This window comes from Protopterus annectens, chromosome 4.part1, assembly GCF_019279795.1.
Source record: "Protopterus annectens isolate FY-2018-M chromosome 4.part1, PAN1.0, whole genome shotgun sequence".
NCBI classification, from domain to species: Eukaryota; Metazoa; Chordata; order Ceratodontiformes; family Protopteridae; genus Protopterus; species Protopterus annectens.
The window spans coordinates 381,577,551-381,598,550 of record NC_056734.1 but is presented as its reverse complement, the minus strand read 5'-3'; the positions used below and the strand labels follow the sequence as shown (position 1 = coordinate 381,598,550).

The window sequence follows — 21,000 nt, the reverse complement described above, 5'->3', positions numbered from 1 at the left end:
TTTTTTCAGTCGGGCAGCATAGGACAGATTTTTGAGACCCTTTATCCTTTTGGTGAGGAACTTTTGTGGCCTCTCCAGCTGCTGCAAGTGTCGGGTCAGATACATTCCGAATGGGGCATTGTACTCAATCATTGGTCTGATGAGTGATGAGTATAGGGAAACTATGACCTCCCTTGATCTAGATGTGAATCCCTTCATGATAAGGTGGGCAATGTAGAAGGTCTTCCTAACTACTTTAGCTACATGGGTGTCGAATGCAGGCTACTGTCAACCTGGGTTCCCAGGTCCCTGATAACTTCTTCTGTGCTCAGTGGATTGCCACCTATATGGTAGCTAGGGGTAACCTTGTTTTTCCCGAAGGGTATGACTATGCATTTTTTGGCATTTAACTTTAGGCCATGGCTCTGGCACCAGTTATCCGTTTCTGTGAGACCCTTCTGAAGGATATCTGTGTCAGATGTGTTTTCGACTATGGCGCCCAGTTTGCAGTCATCTGCAAACTTTGTCAGCCATAACCCTCCTGTGTTTGCTTGTACTTCGGAAAAGTAGATGCCAAACAAGAGTGGGCCCAGGACTGAGCCCTGTGGGACACCACTTGTGACAGGCTTTGAGTCTGACATGGCGCCAGCAACTCTGACCCTGTGGGTTCTGTCACTCAGCCAGTTTGCAACCCATCTTGTGATGTATGGGTTAACATTTAAGCTGATGAGTTTTTCAATGATACCCGAGTGGAGTATTGTATCGAAGGCTTTCGCCAGATCGAGGTAGGCTGTATGGACTGCCTTTCCCTCATCAATGGCTTTGGTGACTGTTTCGAAAAAGTCAACCAAGTTTAAAAGGCATGATCTGCCTTTGACAAAGCCAAACTGGGTTGGATCCAAAGTCTGCAAATTCCCTATGTCTTTATTTATGAGATCCATTATGATCCTCTCCATGGCTTTGCAGATAAGGCTTGTCAAGCTAATGGGCCGGTAATTTCCAGGGTCGGTGGAGGCACCGCCTTGTGAAGTGGGACCACCGTCGCAGTGCGCCACTCCCTGGGTACGTATCCAGAGGTGAGACTATGATTAAACAGCTGTCCTAGCTGTGGGTTTAATTCCTCGTTGAGTTCGTGGAGCACACAGCCGGGGACACCATCAGGTCCCATGGATGCTGTGTCAGTGCCATCCTTGTCTTGATGACCCCATCTGTATCAGTGCCATCCTCATCTCGATGATCCATCTCTATCAGTGCCATCCTCATCTCGATGATCCCATCTTTAGCAGTGGCATCCTCATCTCAGTGACCCCATCTATATCAATGCCGTCCTCATTTTGATGAACTCATCAGTGTCAGTGCCATCCTCGTCTTGATGACTCATCTCTACCAGTGCTGTCCTCATCTCGATGACCCCATCTCTGTTAGTGCCAACCTCATCTTGATGACCCCATCGATGTCAGTGCCATCCTCGTCTCGATGACCCACCTCTATCAGTGCCTTCCTCATCTGTGCTGTCATAACAAGGCCAAAATATGCATTTCCACATCCAATTGGCTGAAACACCTGATGTTCATAAAGATCATTTTCTTTTTACTGGTTTTTCAGTGACCTTCTCACTCATTGTTTTAGTTTGTTGTATGGGATATTTTTGTAGTGACCCTTATGATAATGGACATCAGCTGGGTATAACAGCCCTGTGTTTCTAATGCTTAGTCAAACACTCTGCTTATGCTGTGCTGAAGAGGTCATAACAAGGCCGAAATATGCATATCCACAGCTAGTGGGGTTTGGCTTTATTGGCCTGAAATTCTCTTGTAAAATGACAGAATCGCCAATTGGCTGAAACACCTGATGTTCATAAGGATCATTTCCATATATCCCATGTGCCTCTGATACAAGAGGTTGGGGAGGTCAGTCAGTGGAAGTTCCAGCTTTGCTGGAGTTTGCATTTTGTTTTTACTGATTGGTTTTTGAGTGACCTTTTCACTCATTGTTTTAGACCTCCAATGGATGGAATGAGTTAATACTCCATTCATCTAGAGATGAACTAAAAGAACAAAAGGTACTTACTTATTATTGCAACCACATTTCCGCGGTTGCGAAAAGCGCATACCTGCAGACAAACGAGTGCCTGAAACCCTTCAAACTGCTGATCATAGTCCTTACTACTGGCCAAAATGTTTACATTACTTTCAGGGACAGGAACAGTTTAAGAAATCCTGTACCTGTTTTGTGTGCCTTACAAACTCAGCCTTGAGTTATCATGGCTGGTCTCATACTGTCTGTTGGAATCTTTTAACAGAGTAGAAGGAGTCGTTCACAGAAGGAAAACACAGAAATGGAAAGTTTGCTTCGGGTACTCTTTTTATTTGTAACCAAGGTTTTTAATCAATGTTTAATGAACTGTTGCATTCTTAATGATTTTACACCATGAAGGTGGATGATGTTGACAGCTGACTCCGTTCTCGTATTTAAAAACTGAGGGTGATGCTACTCAGTGCTAGAAATCTAAATCTCAAAATGCACTCACTCGAGGCACTCCTTAAAATGGAGAACATCTATATCTGTGCAGTGACTGAAACCTGGTTCAAGGCTCCAGAGAGCACCCCTGCACTACCAGGCTATAACTCATACCACACTTTTCTGCCATGTAACCTGGACCGGAACACCAAAGGCGGAGGTGTGTCCATATTCATTAAGGATATCTACACCTCCAGGCTAGTTGCTCAGCATAATGCAGCCGAGGTTATCCAAGTGCAACTAACACTAGGCAAAACTGCAATCCAAATTGTAGCTTGCTACAGATCACCCACCATGCCCCAGGATTCCCACTCCTCTTTTCTTGATGTGCTGGAAGATGTTAGGGTTCAAACAAACACCCTAATAATGGGCAATTTCAACTACCCCACCATTAACTGGGAAAACTACTCATGTACCAACTCCTTCACTCAACGCTTTCTGGAATTCATAAACTCCAGTGCCCTGGATCAGCTTATCCACACCCCCACCAGGGGTAACAATATCCTAGATCTAGTCATTACCAACATGAGTGACTGGTGTTCCACACCTGAAGTCAATGCCTCATTGGTCCGATCTGACCATAAGCTAATTACCCTAGATATCCACATCCTGCCCCCACCCCCCATTAAGGAAACCATAGTAAAAAATGTCTCCAAAGCCAGCTTCATGCTTCTTAAGAGAGAAGTGGTGAACTTCATGACACCCATGCAGATGAACAATACAGTTACGACTGCTAAATCCTACACAATTGCACTTTATAAACACTTACATGAGTGCATGGATCGTGCTATCCCAAACAGAACCAAGACGCTATCCTCCAAAAAAAGGAAGCCAATCTGGTGGTTCCCTGCCATAAACAAACTTTTCAACAGAAGGAAGAAACTGTTGCAAAAGAGAGTAAAATCCCATGAGTGGAGGAGCTCCCTGGTCAGCCTCAATAAGATGCTGCGATCCCTGATAAAATTCTCTGAAGCTAGTTACAAAAACAAAATCGCCACTGATTCTAAAGACAGCCACAAAGCATTCTATAGCTATGTCAAGAATCTCAATGGCAACACTCAGATCTGCTCTGAGTTACAGCACAATGGCACTAAATATACAGACCCAACTGATATTGCCAACATCCTGGCAGATAGGTTCAGTGCTAACTTTACCCCCTCTCACCCCCCTAAAGAGCCCATCTCTATACTGGAAGAATGCAAAGTTCCTGTAATCACGGCTGCACAGGTAAAAACCACACTCTCCAAAGTCAAGAACACAGCATCCATAGGACCAGACAACATCCCAGGCTGCATTCTTCATGAACTACAGAACAAAGTGGCACCCCACCTAAGTACCATGTTCAATCATAGCCTCACCTCAGGCTTTGTGCCTTCTGAATGGCGCACAGTGACAGTTATCCCACTCCACAAGGAGGGAGCCACCACGGACCCTGGAAACTACCGCCCCATTAGCCTGATGAGCCTGGTCTGCAAGGCCATATAACGTATCATCATGGAACTTATAAACAAAGGCATTGGTAATCCCCAAATTTTGGACCCCTGCCAGTTCGGGTTTGTAAAAGGCAGATCATGTCTCCTAAGCCTGATAGACTTCTTTGAAGCAGTCACCAAAGCCATAGACAAGGGTAAGGTGGTTCACACAGCCCTATCTAGATCTTGCCAAGGCTTTCGACACCATCCCCCACTCTAGAATTATAGATAAACTCACTAAACTAGGTATAAATCCCTATGTCACAAGATGGGTTGCCAACTGGCTCACTGACAGAACCAACACTGTGAAAGTAGCAGACTCCAAATCCGACTTCAGGCCAGTGACAAGTGGAGTACCACAGGGTTCAGTCCTGGGTCCTCTCCTGTTTGGTATCTACTTCTCTGAAGTACAGGCTAACACAGAAGGTCTTTGGCTAATGAAATTCGCAGATGACTGCAAACTAGGAGCCATAATCAAAACTCCTAGCGATGTGGACATCCTACAAAAGGGCCTCACTGAGACAGATGCCTGGTGTCAAAGCCATGGCCTCAAGATTAATGCCAAAAAGTGCACTGTCATCCCCTTTGGTAAAAACTCTGCACCCATGAGCTACAACATAGGCGGTAGTATACTTAACACCGAAAGTGTGATAAGAGACCTTGGGACATAGGTGGACAGTAATCTCTCCTTTGATAATCACATCACCACAGTAGTCAGGAAATCCTTCTACGTGGCACACCTCATCACAAAAGGTTTCTCATCCAGAAAAAAAGAGGTCATTGTCCTCTTCTATTCATCACTCATTGGACCCATTATAGAGTACAATGCTCCTTTTGGTATGTACCTCACAAAGCATCTACAACAACTGGAAAGGCCGCAGAAATACCTCACAAAGAGAATTACCGGCCTCAAACAGATGCCCTATGCAGACCGTCTCAAAAAACTCCAGCTTTACTCCCTCGCATATCGCCTACTCAGAGGTGATCTCTGCCTAACATACAAAGCTATGTCAAACCCAGAGCTGTTGGACATGCTCCACTTAAAGAAATCCCAATCCCTCCGAGCTACACGCTCTAGGGACCTAAACCTTGTCACCACAATAAACAGAAAACACTGGAGGGATAAATTTCTGTCCCAGAGACTTCCCATACTCTGGAATAAACTACTTATCTATATCAAACAAAGCTCCTCATTAGCACTCTTCAAGAAAAATCTTGATGATTGGATGGGAAATAGGAAATTCACCCCGTGGATCAACAATGTGGCTCTGCTCGACAGTGGCACAGGAAAATAATTTTCTTGGGTGGCAAAAGCCAAGGTACCTTTTTTGGCTTGGCTTCTATAGGCCCCAGGGCCGATAGCCTAGTACCTACCTATGAACCTAGGAACCTATAATAGGGAAAGTTGGGAGTACTGGTGTTTTTGGCGGTATTGTAGTTTTTCAATTAATGTACTCAAGTATGACATACTTTTGCTAGGTAACTGAGTTTAATTTACAATACTGCTATTTCATATGTAATTTAAGGTAATGGTTGCATTCTGTAAGAGTAGGAAAACTGAAGATTAGCAGGTGGTGTACACCGGAAGATAACAGATTTTGACAACATTGCGAAGATGAGAAGAGGCCAGAGTTCAGTATTACTATTGTAAACGTACTAAATAATTATGGCAGAGACTTACTGTAATGTATTTTATTGGGAGTGTTACATGGTATGTCCCTGACTAACTTGTTTTTGTTGAGGGGTTCTGCTCAGGAATTAAGATGAGTGCAGCACTGTGCAGGTCGTGGAACAAGTGAAACACGCCCCAGAGGAGCCGAACATTTGACCCTTGTTCCTCTTCAGGCCTCAATCCCAAAGTCACCCACTACTAATTATTTGCTTAACACATCCCTTTGAAGGTTAAGAAACACATTTTCGCATAAACGCTTCCATTTCTGAAAGTTCGGAAATGTGGTTGCGATAATACGTAAGTACCGAACAAAACTCAGAAACATCACAATCTCCTAAAGGAAGTACAAATTAAAAATACTACCTCTGTTAAGCACAACCACAAAGCCTGTTTTCAGCTATGCCAGAAACCTCAGAGATAATGCCCAGAAATACTCAAAGCTAATAGAGAACCCAACCATTTACTTATCCGCTGAGGACACCAACATATTAGCAGACAAAAATCAGCTCTTCACCTATCTGCCCCTAACTTTCCTCAGCTTATTAATATAACCCCCGATCACCTCTGAGTAGGTGTGGAATGTTTTCTCCAAGGCCGAAAACACTTGTTCTAGGGGTCCTGATAATGTGCCAGGCTGCCTTCTTGTCAGCACCAGATGGAGGGGAAATAATTTTGTAACTGTGTATATGTGAAAGCACTTTGGGGATGAATTACATTACACCGAGCTAGAGATATTTGTTATAAGTTTTGGTGCTGCAGTAGTTTACATAACTTGTGAGGAATTGCACCATAGACAGAAATCTCACTACATGGAGTGACATCCAAATGCTCTCCACACTAGGCTTACCTCCACCATGTTGCATTCATCAGCAGGATATGTGCTATAGGGATGAATGGCACCCATGTCATCTTCCATACATTTTCACCATATTGAGCAATTGAAAATCTTATCTGCCCACACCATCCACGTGACTCCAGATTTGTAATAAGTATCCAATTTGGAAATATTTTTTTTCTGCTGCCTTATAGAGTTTTTATTGTGTTGTTGCCATTTTCTAGTAAACTCTTTCTGGCTGTGATGTGGAGGTCTTACTAAGGTTAGTGGCATTCCCTGGAAAGGTCACCATAATGTGATTGTGGTAGAGATATAGCACTAAAGAATTTTCTCCTTCAACATAGTTTCTGCCTTTGAAAATCTTCATCTACGCTTCATTTTATTAAATGACACTGCAGTGAAAAGTGCATAATTTAACCATTTTTCTTGACCGTAAAAATTTTCTTGCATTAGGCAAGGAGAATCCCTCCTTGTTTTGGAGGGAGAATTATCTTTGGAAAGCATAGGAAAGTTACCTTATTTTCTAAATAAAATGGACAAGAATTTAGCAGCTATGCTTTCTGTAGGCTAAGAGAGAGAGAGAAAAAGGCCATTGTGTTCCTCTCAGTCCTATAAAGTCATTGCCTAGGACATGATCTGCCAGCCCCATGCTCCATCTTTTTACATAGTTTTCCCAATTGTCAGTGCCTGTTCAGATGGAGCATAATAAGATATCTCAATTTTGCAAGGCTGCCATGGAATTAATTACTGTGTCACAGTTTGACAGTGGTTCCTTGGTGCCCATTGCAGGCCAGCTTATTGTTTGTTATTCAAGGGACTTCTCTCCCATCCTACATAACTCAGTTATTTTTGTTCAGGAGCCTTTGGGCCCTGGGAAGGTGCCAACTTTCTCCCTTTAAGGAAGGATGTTCTAGATGCTTGAACCACTTGTGCTGCAGCTAGTAGGCCTGACCTCTGTCTCTGGGGCATCTGACCTACCAATGCCTGTGTAGCTGCCTGCTGTTTCTGACTTCACTGCTACACAGAAGAGTACTAAGTGTTATAACAGGGAATGTGTATCCCCCAACTCTCAGGCAGACAAACTGTTTTCCAACTGAAAGAGTTTGCTATCAGTGGAAGAGTCTTCTGAATCAGTCATCTGTAATGACAACAATGACCTATTCAGCTGAAATGTACCCCCCCCCCCCCCACACACACACACACGCTTGGCTGTGACATGGTTAATGATGAATCCTTTTTCTTCAGGAAATGCTGTCAATCTAGGATTGTAAGCATTTCCTGTCAGGAGCTAAGAAACATTTGTACTCCTGAAAGTGATGCTTATGCTACTAATTACCAAAGAGTCTAAAAGTGACTGCCATTTATGCAGCAATTCAGCTGTCCAAGGAAATCTTTGAAAGCATCTCCTTAGAATTTGATTTTCAGCCACTGGTATCAAGGGATTCAAGTTGGCACCACCTAGCAACATGCTGCTAAAGGACAGGTACTGTGTAGATTTTGTAAAAAAGACTTACACACATCCATCTGGTACTTTGGTTGTGTAGGTTAACTGCCAAATCTTCTGCTGAAGTACCAAAGTGACAGAGTGAACTGAAGATATTTATGAGGAAATTCCATATGCAGCCTTGAAGCAGTGCCTTTCAAAGCTATTGCAGACAGTCCATAAGGTTAGTAAGCATGCTACTAAACACTAAATGTGTCTATGATACTTTGCATGCCTGCATCAGAGTGGAATTTGTCCTGGTTATTGGACAGCTTGCTTAGCTAAGGGTTTAGCCTTTGGCTGAGGATGTCAGAAGGCTTCTGTTAAATGTGCTGGTAAGCACTGAACTGTTATTTTGTCATCTGTCATTTGAAGTATTTAAAAAGTTGGCTGCAGAAGGCAAAAGCAGTCAGACAGTTAAAAATCTTTTTTTTTCCCTGATACTGAAATAGAGAAGGAAATTTCACACGGAGCAGTTTTAAAGAAAACAGTGATTTTGAGAAGAGCAAATGGAGAAGTGTCAGAGGTCAAGGCAGGCATGGGCAGCAGTCACTTGTCTAGCCATGAGAGTGCCTCACTTCGAACTGCCTAAACTCTCCTACCCCCATCACTTAGGAAGAATGGTGTCTCACTTCAAAGCCTAGTTATTAAGTCTGACCACGATCCTGCGGGTCATGGAGCCCTTAGACACAAGATGCAAGATCAAGTTCACATCCTTTCCAACCTTTCTGGAGATGCCTCTTATTTCACCAGACCACATGGCTGTGGTAGAACCCATCTTAAAATGATAATATTGCCTCAGTAGAATTGTTTGGCGTTCTGCAGGGGAATAAAAATACCTGTGCATTATTATGGAACAATTTGAAACAAACTACTGAGACCCTTTTAGACCTTTCCTGTCTAGATTAGTTTCTACTGGTAAAAAAGTTCTAAAAGCTAATCCTTTATGCTTTCTCTCTGCTTGTGTTGCTCTTGCGTCATTTTGGGCATGGATGATGTTAATTTCCTTACTCCATTCTGCAGGAAGCACAGTTTTGTCTTTGATGTGTGCATGGAGTGGAACATTTCCAGGTTAGTTCCTTGCCCTTTTGGTTGTCCACTGTTACCAGGAAATTCCCAAAATGCTTAGCCGTGTCTTTGCCCACATCAGGGTCAAGGGTATTTCTGTATGGTGTGGTTTTTACATCACTTGGGGAACATTTTTCTTTCTCCAGTGTCTTTTGACCCTTGACTGGGTTGCATTAAGTAAGGGGATACAGGAATGATGATGCATCATTGTGGGAAATCATTTACTATGGAACGAACATTTTTGACATGTTTGTACAGAAGTTGGTTTACTCCGTATATTTTGTGAAATTGCATTCAAATTCCTGTGCTATACATTTAGTCCACAGGCCTAACTTAGTCTTTAGACATATAAGCAACAAGAGGACATTATGCAGAGCAGAAGGGGAAGTAATTTAGCTGTGATGTCTAGGGTAAGGCTTTGAAATTGTCATCAAAAGTAACAAAATTAGTGACAGAGTTGCGTACAAATGATGTTAACCTGATTTTTATTGAGTGAGATTCTGTGATTGTTTTGTGCTCTGTCTGTAACTGTGTTGGAAGATGTGAATGTTTATTCAGTGCTGCTTTTTTTAAATCATAATTTTGCCGAATTTCAGTTTCATTAAAATTACACATTATTAATAACTTTTTGGTTAATGCAGTCCTAAAGACAGCAATACTGGTATGATGACAAAAATCATAAATTATTATTACCAGGTTCATAAACTGAAAATTGACTAAGTATGTTGCATCATCTTATCTCCTAGGATGATCCAAGAAGAAAAGGAATCTGCTGAACTCCGTGCTGAAGAGATAGAAAGCAGGGTAACAAGTGGTAGTATGGATGGCCTTGACATGCCTCAGCATAGGAAGCGAACGTCTATCCCTACATCACTCACTGCCTTGTCCTTGGCTAGTTCCTCTCCTCCAGTTAGTGGACGCTCAACTCCAAAGCTTTCTTCCCGTGGTAGTGCCCATGAACTTGATCGTATGGGTGTCATGACACTTGTAAGTGCTTCTTCCTGTTCACGGTGCAAATTAAAGGCTGACATTTTTTTTATAATATTTTTTCTGTGATTGTTTTTTGATGGCACTTTAACCAATGGTTTAATAGTCTTTCCATATTCTAGACTAGCAGGATTGAATGTTGTGGGATAACTGGATGTAAATCAGATCATACTGCTTTAATGGATGGAACTAGGTAGTTGTTTCTTCCTATGTATGGAACATTTTATAGAAAATGTTTACCAGTCTGTTTGATGTTTGCTCGTTTTACCAAGTCATAGCTATCTGGAGAAACTCAAAGTGTGGCTGTGTAGGTGTTCATATAGAAAGAGAAGGGCTGTCCAGGCAGTTTAATACACACTGCAGCTTTGGGGGGGGCTGCATTCCTCAGAGACCCATTCAGTGGAGGAGAAATTAGACTCAGGTCCTATCTGTTTGAGCTGGTGGTAGCTCAAATGGATGCAAACGATCCCATATTATCGACTGAAAAGACTAGGGGTCCTTTATTTAACGCAACATAAAAAATGACGTGTTTATAAAATATACATATTAGCAGGCAAATATCTACACATTTCTGTTTGTTACTATGTATCATTTTTCTTATAATTTCCTCATTGTTACTCAACCATAACTGACCCCAACACCTTCTTCCACAACCATAACTGACCCCAACACCTTCTTCCACAACCATAACTGACCCCCACACCTTCTTCCACAACCATAACTGACCTCCAGACCTTCTTCCACAACCATAACTGACCCCCACACCTTCTTCCACAACCATAACTGACCCCCCCATACCTTCTTCCACAACCATAACCTGTTTTTTCCCAATATATCTGCTAAAATCCATTTTCCATTAAACAAGATTTCATTTAGTCTTCTCACATTTTTTATTCTTATGGTATCCATAATCTTATTCATATTTATGTTGTTTATTGCGTATTCTCAAAACATTTTTCTACACACAACTTTTTCTACAGTTTCACCACTCTTTTACACTTCAGAAAACATGCTCTGTTGCCTCTTCCTGTCTGTAAAATAAGCACATTCCTGCAGCTTTCTTTTCATGTGGGATATTCCCCTTTACTAGTAACTTGTTCATTACCAGTCTCCAAAGGAAATCCTGACATTCTACTACTTTGGTGCACCACTTTTATCTTAATTTATTGGCTTTAATCACTTATTCTGGTAAATGTTCCCATGTTTTAAAATAATATTGTTTTATCACATTATTATACCACATCCTTCTATCTTTTTCTATATCATCAATTTTCCATATGGGTGTTTTTTTCTATAATTTTTCATTTCTTCATTTACATATTATTTTTCTTATTCTCATCATCCCTCATAATTTTTTCTACTTATATTTAAATATTCTCATTATTAAATGTATATTCTCTTTCTTTACCCACTTTAATATTCAGTACAAGTTTAAAGAAGCAGAACAACCCCACTGGATGTAGTAACCCCGATCCCCCTTTGTACTCATTCTTACACAGCACACCTCTTTTCACTGGGGTAAATCTTGAACCCCACATGAATGAAAACACTAACTGCACAGTTTCCTTTCAATAATTTTCTGGAATCGTAAACATTTGACATGTATGCTATTTTCCCCACTAATATCGAATTCCTTAAATCAACTTTTTTCCTGAATGCTAATCAATTCGTCCACCACAGTAGACACACATTTCTTTTATCAAACCCTCCCATTGCATCATAACTACATTTTCCCAGATTTTATTCCTAGCAAAGATACTTCATTTGTTGAAAAATACACCCACAATTTTCACCATGTCACCCCATCCCTTACATTTACCTTTATTCAAGGTCATTCCCATTTCTGTTAAACATCCATTCAGACAAACCATCACTTCCCTCATCCATCTTTTGTTCTTAGCAACTACATCTGTATCATGTGCTTATGTTAAAACTACTAGAATCATCACCTCTTTTTGCATCACATGTCCAACATTTTTCATTTTATAAGCCACTTCACTCACTATTACTTTTTTTACCAATGCAAACAATATTCCACTCATGGGACTTCCCTGTCTTTTTCTGACACATTTATTGAATTATCACTTGCGACGTAGGAAAACTTGCATTTATATACATTTATATAAAAGTAAACAAATTATACTAACAAGCTCACATTTACAAACATTATACATTACACATATTCTTCTATACAATATAGTCAATCCAATAGCATATAAATTGTTCAGTTCTTCTGTCTTCATAAACCTCATTCCTCCTCCAAAACATTTTTCTGCCTGTACTGCTCCCACAATTTCCATTTTCTGTCCTGTTCTTTTATCTCTGTTACAATATTTACTACTTCAAGTACAGCTGGTTTAGACTTTGATTTTAATTTTCTAATAATTGCTTTTTTGGCAACCATCAAAATTAAACTTTAAAAGGTCTTATTATCTCTAGGCAATTCAGATCCTGTACACCAGCTCAAAAAAAATATATAATTTCCTTAATTACACTCATTTGTTTGTCCAATATTCTTGACAGAGTACTGTGTAAGAAATTTTTAATGTCTACCAACTCATTACATTCTAAAAAGATATGCTTCCAGGTACCTTCTTCTTCCCCATCAAGCATCCAGCATTTCTCAATTACCTGATGAAAAACACTTTGGAGTCTGCTTGGAGTATAAAGTAGCTATGCAAACACCCCAAGCAAAACTCCTAAATCTTCTAGATTGTTGTATACTTAGGAGCCATCCATATATCCTCTCATTGTTTTTGTGAATTGCTTATTTATTCATCGCAATCTTTTATGATCTCCTCTGATTAATTCCTATACTTACCGTGCAATATTTCATATGCCCTTCTAATTATCCCTTGGGACATCCTTGTCTTATAGTATACTTCATGTATATTTCTTTACTCAACCACCTATTCGCTAACATTCTCACTCTGTTTTGATATGTTGACATACATGCTGTCCTAATTCTGTTAACTATTCCATACTTCTCCGTAACATCTCACAAAGCATCATGTCCTACTTTATCAGATGTCTCAGTTATATCACCTACCATAAACTTTACATCCTCCCTTTTACTGATAACATCCACAATTTCTCATACAACTAATAACAGTTCTTGACATCCTTTCCCTTTTATACCGTATATATTTCCTTCCATAATATCCCCCACCCTCCATTCAGTCTTCTCTGATTATTCTTATAAAAATATTATAATTTGTATTGTTTAGTGTAAAGGGTCTCCAGTTCTTCATTTAATTCTTCTCATCTCTCTTCCATTTTAATTTAAATTTTTATAAACAAAATCTTCCTTCAACCATGTATTCAGAGCATTTACAAAATATTCTGTTTGCCAGTCTAGCACATTCCATATTCTATACAATTATCAACATTTACTTTCCTAAGTAACTACCAAAAAAAAGTCTAAAACAAGACGCCAAACCAACCAAGCTTAAAAATATATCCCAGATGTTTTGCGGAAGCTGGAACTGACCAGCGGATACTTCCCATATTTTAACTCATAAAAGACACATTACAACCATTTAATAGCCAAGTGCCTTCATTCTCTCATTCGTTAGAACTTCATCAGAGCAGATTTAAATCAGAATACCCCTCCTCCTTTTCAGCATGTGCTTCAGAAAAATCTGGATGGGAAATACAACCACCTGAAAGGGATGTGGAGACGTAGCGCCAGGGGCAGAAGGAGAAGAATTTAATAAAATCATGTCCAGTAAGTATTTTTACTAATTTCAGACTTGACTTTAAACACCTAATGGTGTTTAGTAAAGGTTTTACTTTTATTCCTTCGAACAGAGCCATTGTTGTACACAAAAAGATTTGAAGATATTTATGTGTAAATTGACTTTACATGACATATTACATAATGTAATAAATTTTATGGTGGATTTCACAGGCATTTAAGAAATGTAGTTTGTATAATCCCTCGTTGCATCATACACTTCAAGTTTTTTTCTGATACTTGTGAGCAAAATGTTCATGGCATTGTCATCAAAGCATGGGATGAAGGTAAGACAGTGCACACAGCTTTCCTCGACCTGGCCAAGGCATTTGATACAATACCCCACTCAAGCATTATAGACAAGCTCACTAATTTAGGTATAAACCCTTTTAGCACCTACTGGATAGCCAACTGGCTCACTGGTAGGACCCAGTAGGTCAAAATAGGTGAGGCCACTTCCACCAAGTGGCCAGTCACTAGTGTAATTCCGCAGGGCTCGGTATTGGGCTTGCTCCTTTTTGGCATGTATTTCTCTGAAATGGAAGTGAATGCTGAAGGTTTATGGCTGATTAAGTTTGCAGATGAGTGCAAGCTGGAGGTTATCATCAACTCCCCTGCAGACACTAGCATTCTTCAAGAAGGTCTGTCTCTGACAAATAAATGGCGCTAAAGCCATAGTCTTAAACTCAATGCTAAGTAATGCATAATTGTACCCTTTGGGAAATCAACCATCCTGGCTAATTATCATATTGATAATACACATTTAAGAGTCGACCCTGTGGTTAAGGATCTGGGTACGCATATGGACAGTAGCCTTACCCTCAAACAACACATGGCCATGGTGTTGAGTAATTCCTTTTTATGTTGCACAACTTATAGGTAAGGGCAATGCATCTAGGTCCAATGAGGCCATTATACCACTGTACTCCACCCTTATCAGACCAATCATAGAGTACAGTGCTCCCTTTGGAATGTACCTGACCATATGCAGCTAGAGTGACTTCAAAGGTTCCTTACAAAAAGTATACATGGTGTAACAAATCTGCCTTATGCAGAGCACCTTAAAATCCCTTTCCCTTTACTCAGTCTCCTATAGATTGCTGAGTGGTGATCTATGCCTGGCTTACAAGTCATCTGCAAACCCCAGACTTATGAATCTCCTACATATTTGTAAATCAAAGAGTACTAGAAATACAAGGTCTGTGGACCTGAATTTTGTCTGTGACATAAACAGAACATGCTGGAGAGACAAGTATGTGTCTCAGAGACTGCCATTCCTATTGAATCCATGTGAAGATGAGTTTCTCTATTACTCAGTTTAAGCACAACCAAGACAAGTGGATGGAAAATACGAAATTTACACTGGGGCTGGCACACTTGTCCCTTATGGACAGAGGTGGCTTATAAATGCCTGGCCGTCAATGTTCTATATGGGCGCAGGACATCATTATTCTTTCAGAAAAACTTGGCTAGAGTTAGAAAGGCCCTTTGGGTTGTTAGCCTAGCAACAGTCTATCAATAACTTGTTAGCTGGTGAAAGAGATGCATTTTAGAGCTCAGGAAGCAGAGGGAGCTCCGAATTATGAAAGCAGGCAAGGGTAATTAATGGTATAGTACAGTTTTATGAATAATACAAACAAGCATCTATTAATGTCCTCAATCAGCATTTTAGTAGAATTGACAAGGTGTTGTTAGATTTATTGCTTTAGGGTCAGATTGATTCATTCTTGTTTGATTTTTTTAAGAGTTGATTGTCCTAAAATGTATTATTTCTGGGGATTCCAAAAACCCATCAAGAGTTTGAAAATAGGGAATTACCATCTTTTAGGCCCATCATTGCAGCAGATTTTAGTAAAACTGAAACAATTTCTGTGTTTCTGGATTCCGTTCTAAATCCGTTAGTACAGGATTCTAATTTTTTTAAAGACTCGAGGGCACTTTTAGATCTATATCAGTACAGGTTCACAGGTAAAGAAAAAATGATTATCACTTTAAATGTAGTATCACTATACACTTGTATAGTCCAAGAAGTTGGGATTGACTTCCTCAGAAAATATTTAGGAATTTTTACTCAGTTTAATAATGGTTTTACTAATACTGTCTGTACCATTACTGAAATTGTATTAGGTAACAATTTTTTAATTTAGTGGGAAGTATTTTAGACAAAAGCAAGAGGTGGCTGTGGGGGAAAGAGTGGCACTTCATAATGAGCTGGTGGGAAATAGAGACATTAAGTTTCCACAAGTTTTTCATCAAAGTAGCTTTTTATAGAAGGTACATCAATGATTTGTTCTTTTGTTTGAGAAGGCAACATTGTAGAGTTTGAAAGTTCCCAATCAGCTTTGAATATTAGTACTAATTTTCTAACTTTCACTAAGGGTGGGGTAGAAAATATTACCTTTTTTTTAGATGTTGAAATCGAGTTGGATGTGAAGGGTAAAGCTCTGTATGCCCTAGCATTGAGGCAGCTAAACATTGTTCATTTGTATCATCCTCAATACAAGAATCTTTGTTTATATTCTGAAGCTCTGTATGCCCTAATTCTTACTTTCCACATCTACACTCTCCATAGCTTTTCTCCTCTTCCATGATGTTGCTTCTGTTAAGTTCTCTTCTTTGTTGCTGTTGGAGCTCTCTGGCACCATTTAGCATCTCCATAGAGTAGAGGACATTCCCTGATGCCCCAGCAAAATTTCCCCTAGTAGTATAAATAACACTTCAGTTGTCCTCTAAAAAGGGGCCACTAGACTTATGGAACTAGCCTGGATAACAAAAGAAAAAAAGAAAAAAAAAATCTAGCTAATGCCATGAACACGTTTTGCTATGCAAATAAAAAGAGGAGTCAAAAATAGATGGAGCTGGAATTTAAATGGTCAGTCTTTCTGTGAAGCTGGTGCTGACCTACTTGGAAACTCTGCTGGATAAAACATAGTTAGTTACTGATAAAGGGACAATTGTTACACTGTATTTATCTGTGTTGGTATATTAACTGACTAGGCAATATACCATGTGCCATTTTCATGAAAAACGCATGGAGAAAAAACTACAACAATGCAAGAAGTTTCACAGGTATAGACAATTGTATCATTATTGGTGATGAAGTTTTATTGAACAGACTTGACTGTTTTATAAACTCTTATAGTTGTGTAGAAAGATAGTATGGAAGATTAAAAAAATAGTATATTTAAAAAGCAGAAAACAATGTCTGTCTAAATGTGACAGTAATGCTTGACACTGACTAGTTAACCTGGCACATTACTGCGTACTTGTGCACAAACTGCAATGAAATGAGGTTTAAAATTTAAGTAATAAAAGGAAAAGTGGACGGTGACAGAGCAGGGTGATGGAAACGTTGGCACTGGAGAAATTTACTGCATGGAGGTAGGCTCTGGAAAAAAATAGAACTAGAAACCTGAACTAGCAGAGAAAACCTCAGATTTTTTTTTTCTGTACCAGAGAATAGATTGCATTACTTTTATGAAAGTACAGATAAGCAACAGGATTTGTTAACTGTTACGAGAACACACAGTGTATGCTGCAGTTGTAGCTGTGAGAAAGCAGTCAACACCCGCATTAGTAAAGATGCAACTGGGGACAGCAGACTGTTTGTGAAAATGATTATTCAACGTACAACAGGCAAAAGAGACTTGAGTTTGTTCTTCCAATGAGGGGATATCAAGTTAATATAACCACTTGTTTTTAGAATATTTTTTTCTTAGAGGATCAAAGATACTTTTGGATGTGGAACAACCTAAGGAGTAAATAAAATGTACCCCACAAAGTATAAGCCAGCAAGCTGAATGGGATTCTGCTTTTCATTCTTCTGGCAGTAGCAAAGCCAATAGCAAGAACCTGACCATAAAACCTTATATCCACTTTTCTAAAGGAAAATGATTGCGTGACATAAAAATAAATAGTATCTGACTAGAAAAATCAAGAGTACTCTATATCTGAAACAACCAAACCAAAGGGTAAAAAGGTCACACACACACACAAACCAAACTACAAGACAAGCCTGGCAAAGCTATAATCTTATCTTTGTAATAGCTTAAACATCCTGTAGTTGAGGCCCCTTGGATATTTGCACATGATTTTACTTCGTCTTCAGAGGTATATTCAAGCCAATAAAGCCAAACCCCACTAACTGTAAAACTGCTACATTTCACTAAAAAGCCATAGACATTCAGAATGAAGAACATAGCCTTGCTTGGACTTGAACCAGAGACTGGCGTTGGGTAGTTTATGAGGAATAACAGCAATAAAGTGAAATTAGGAGATAAATAGCATTATTAAGTGCATTTATATATGATGCAGATTCAACATGAGAACTGTGCTTCTGTTGGGATTTTATGAACAGGACAATGATAAGATTTGCATTCCCTGATTAAATAATGGGATTAATTAGATCATATAAAGAGTCAGTGAAAAGAATTTAGGTGAGAGGATTCCTCTTCACCAAACTGTTTTTAAACAGGTGAACTAGGCAGGGGTGTCCTCTTTCCCCCTTTCTCTTTTGCCCTGTACTTAGAGCCATTGGCAAAGAAAATAAGGCAGTCACAAATTCAACGATATAACCTGTATAATAATCAAGAAAAGTTATATTTATTCACAGATGATATTATTTTGTACTTGAATCCAGAAAAGGACATTTCAGTGCTGTGGAACATTTTGATGCAGCTACAAGTCTTTTCAAGATATAAAACAAAGGCTACTTTGGAAAATTATGTACCCTCACATGAACTGATTCAACAATACACGGAACTATGGGGACATGGTAAAAAAAGAATTTATAAAGGTGTATGGATTAACAAGAATTCTATTATGGCAACTATGGATATGCAGATGAGACTAAAAAGATATCATAAAGACTGAAAAGTTGGAAGATCTTTGTTATGCATATGCATAGTATTTAAAAATGTGTATGCGTAAGATAGAAGCAGTGAAATTGTTTCTAGTCCTTTTAGTTTTATATGTCGCTACGGCACATTTTTTATCAACCAGAAGGGAAGTTCTGGACCATAATAAATAAAGAGTTAAAGGAATTTATTTGGGAGGAGAAGAGAGCAAGATTTAAGTGGGATATGCTGTTTCTTCCCATAGGTCAAGGTTTAGGATTACCTGATTTGAAGAGATACTTTAGTTATACATTTAACCATTTATGGCTGATATACATAACACAAGCAGAAGGTGATAAAGTGGAAAGGGATTGTGATGAGACGAAGGAGAGGGGTACAAGAAATAAGGAGAGAGAAAGGTTTGAATGCTGGCCCATAAGAACCACCACCATACAGAATATTACATTAATAAAGCAGTAAAAAGTATTCTAAGAACTAAACCACCACAGGAATGAAGACACTGGATTTTACCAATATGTACAACTATAAGGGGGGCATAGAAAATAGGCATGAGGGGGCTAGAATTTATTGGAGGAAATAACTAGGGAGGGAAGGGTAATAGAGTGGGATGAGGCCAAAAGGAAGTTTGGACTGCAGGTTAGAAACTGCATTCCCTACCAGGGATTAATATCTGAGTATAGGCAAAGAGAAAGGTTTAGGTGATTATCACGTGATAGAACAGCTCTTGTTGAGTTTTTAGTTAAGTCTTAGAACAGAAGCTACTGTTAAAAAGTGATGTTGAGCAGGGCATATAAAACTGTATGATAACTATAAGAATGAATTAGAAGATACTAAAAAAGATTGGAAGGAGAGACTGGAAAGGCAAATTACAACGGAACAATGGGAGGAAGTCTGTTTGGTTCCCAAATATGCAAAGTCCCAGAGTTTTAGGATTTTTGCACGGAAGTGTTTGCATAGATATTTTTATACCCTTAGTAGAATTCAGAGAGTTTTTCCTCAGGTAGCGAGCAACTGCTGGAGATGTGATGGGAAAGAGGTAATTGAGAACATATTTTAGGGACTGTACAAATTGGCAGATTTTAAAAATTCCCTACAGAGTATATTGTCAGAAATAGCAGAGATGCAAATGATTGTAACCAAGGAAAATATTATTTTGAGCTGGAATAAAAGATCCAAATTGCCTAGCCATTGTAAGGAAGAAGGGAGGGTGAAGAGGACAAAGAAGGGAGGTCTGAGAGGGATGGACATGAGAATGGATTAGCCCTGTGATTAAGGAGAGTAGAGATACTCATGAGATCACCAGTGTGTATGTATGTGTGTAGATATATATATATATATATGTATATATTTATAAATCAGCAGGTTTGGTTAGTCTTTCTAGTTGTTACAGGAACAGGTTGTTCTAGTTTACAAATATATTTTAACATTTGTAGAATATTTTAAGCTTATTTCAGCTCTGCTCTCCATAAGGATAGAGTTCCACAGTTTTTCCCATGCAAATGCTGTTGGTTATTGGCTCTGAGGGGAATATCTGGTTTAGATGTTCAGATCTAAGCTACCTGGTTGGCCTGTATTTTCCAGTTATATTAGTGATTGCTTGATATGTACTTCTTTTTTGTAGAATGTCATGTACCATCTTGAGTTGTTCTATAGTTAAAGTATGTTGTAGATTTAATCATTTTAGTTGTTGGCAGACTATAAAGTGATGTAGCATGTTTTAACTTGTTAAGGAGTGTTTTTTGGATATTAGTAAGAATGGGGGATGCATATAATTAAGTTGGAAAGTATAGCTTATGTGACTGAAATTGTGCTAGATGCCTTAGGTACGCTTTAATATTGTAGAATATTTAGAATGTCCATAGTCTTTGGCTGGGTTTTGCTAGTGTGTAATTGATATGCTGGGTCAGAATTTAGCTTCTGTTTTATGATTACACCAGGTCTGTATCAGATAATCGAACTTTTAAAAGTTCAAACACCATATGGACAAGACCATATGTTCGAACTCTTAAAAGTTCGAAAATCACAACCCCCCCCCCAGAAAAAAACTACCTGAAAGCTTAAAAGGGGGGAAGCCCCCTCTGCACCCTGCATGTGGGGTGCTGCCCCCCCTCTGTTTAAATATACCAACAATGAGATCGCACTACAGTGCAGACAATGGAAAACTTCCATTGCAGCACTGTACGGGGATCTCCGTTGCAGTGTTCAAACTTTTAAAAGTTTATCATATGGTGTTGACCCCATGACGTTCGAACTTTTAAAAGTTCGATAATGTGATAGGAACCCGGTTACCCCTAATAGCTTGGTATGAGTCACCTGCTCAGGAACTGTTTTGTTTATTGATGTTAGGATAATGTTTGGAATGCAATTCTTTTTGGGGTAGTGGTAAAAAGCA

General features: G+C 39.3%; 1 protein-coding gene across 1 annotated transcript in view; it reads left to right on the top strand.

Moving 5' to 3' along the window:
• Positions 1–21,000, top strand: part of PPFIA4 (PTPRF interacting protein alpha 4) — a 1,641,692-nt gene that overhangs the window by 1,305,250 nt on the left and 315,442 nt on the right. Inside the window, exon 16 of the mRNA XM_044070202.1 lies at positions 9,776–10,016. Coding sequence (XP_043926137.1) covers positions 9,776–10,016 — 241 coding nt within the window. The remainder of the gene's footprint in view (positions 1–9,775; positions 10,017–21,000) is intronic.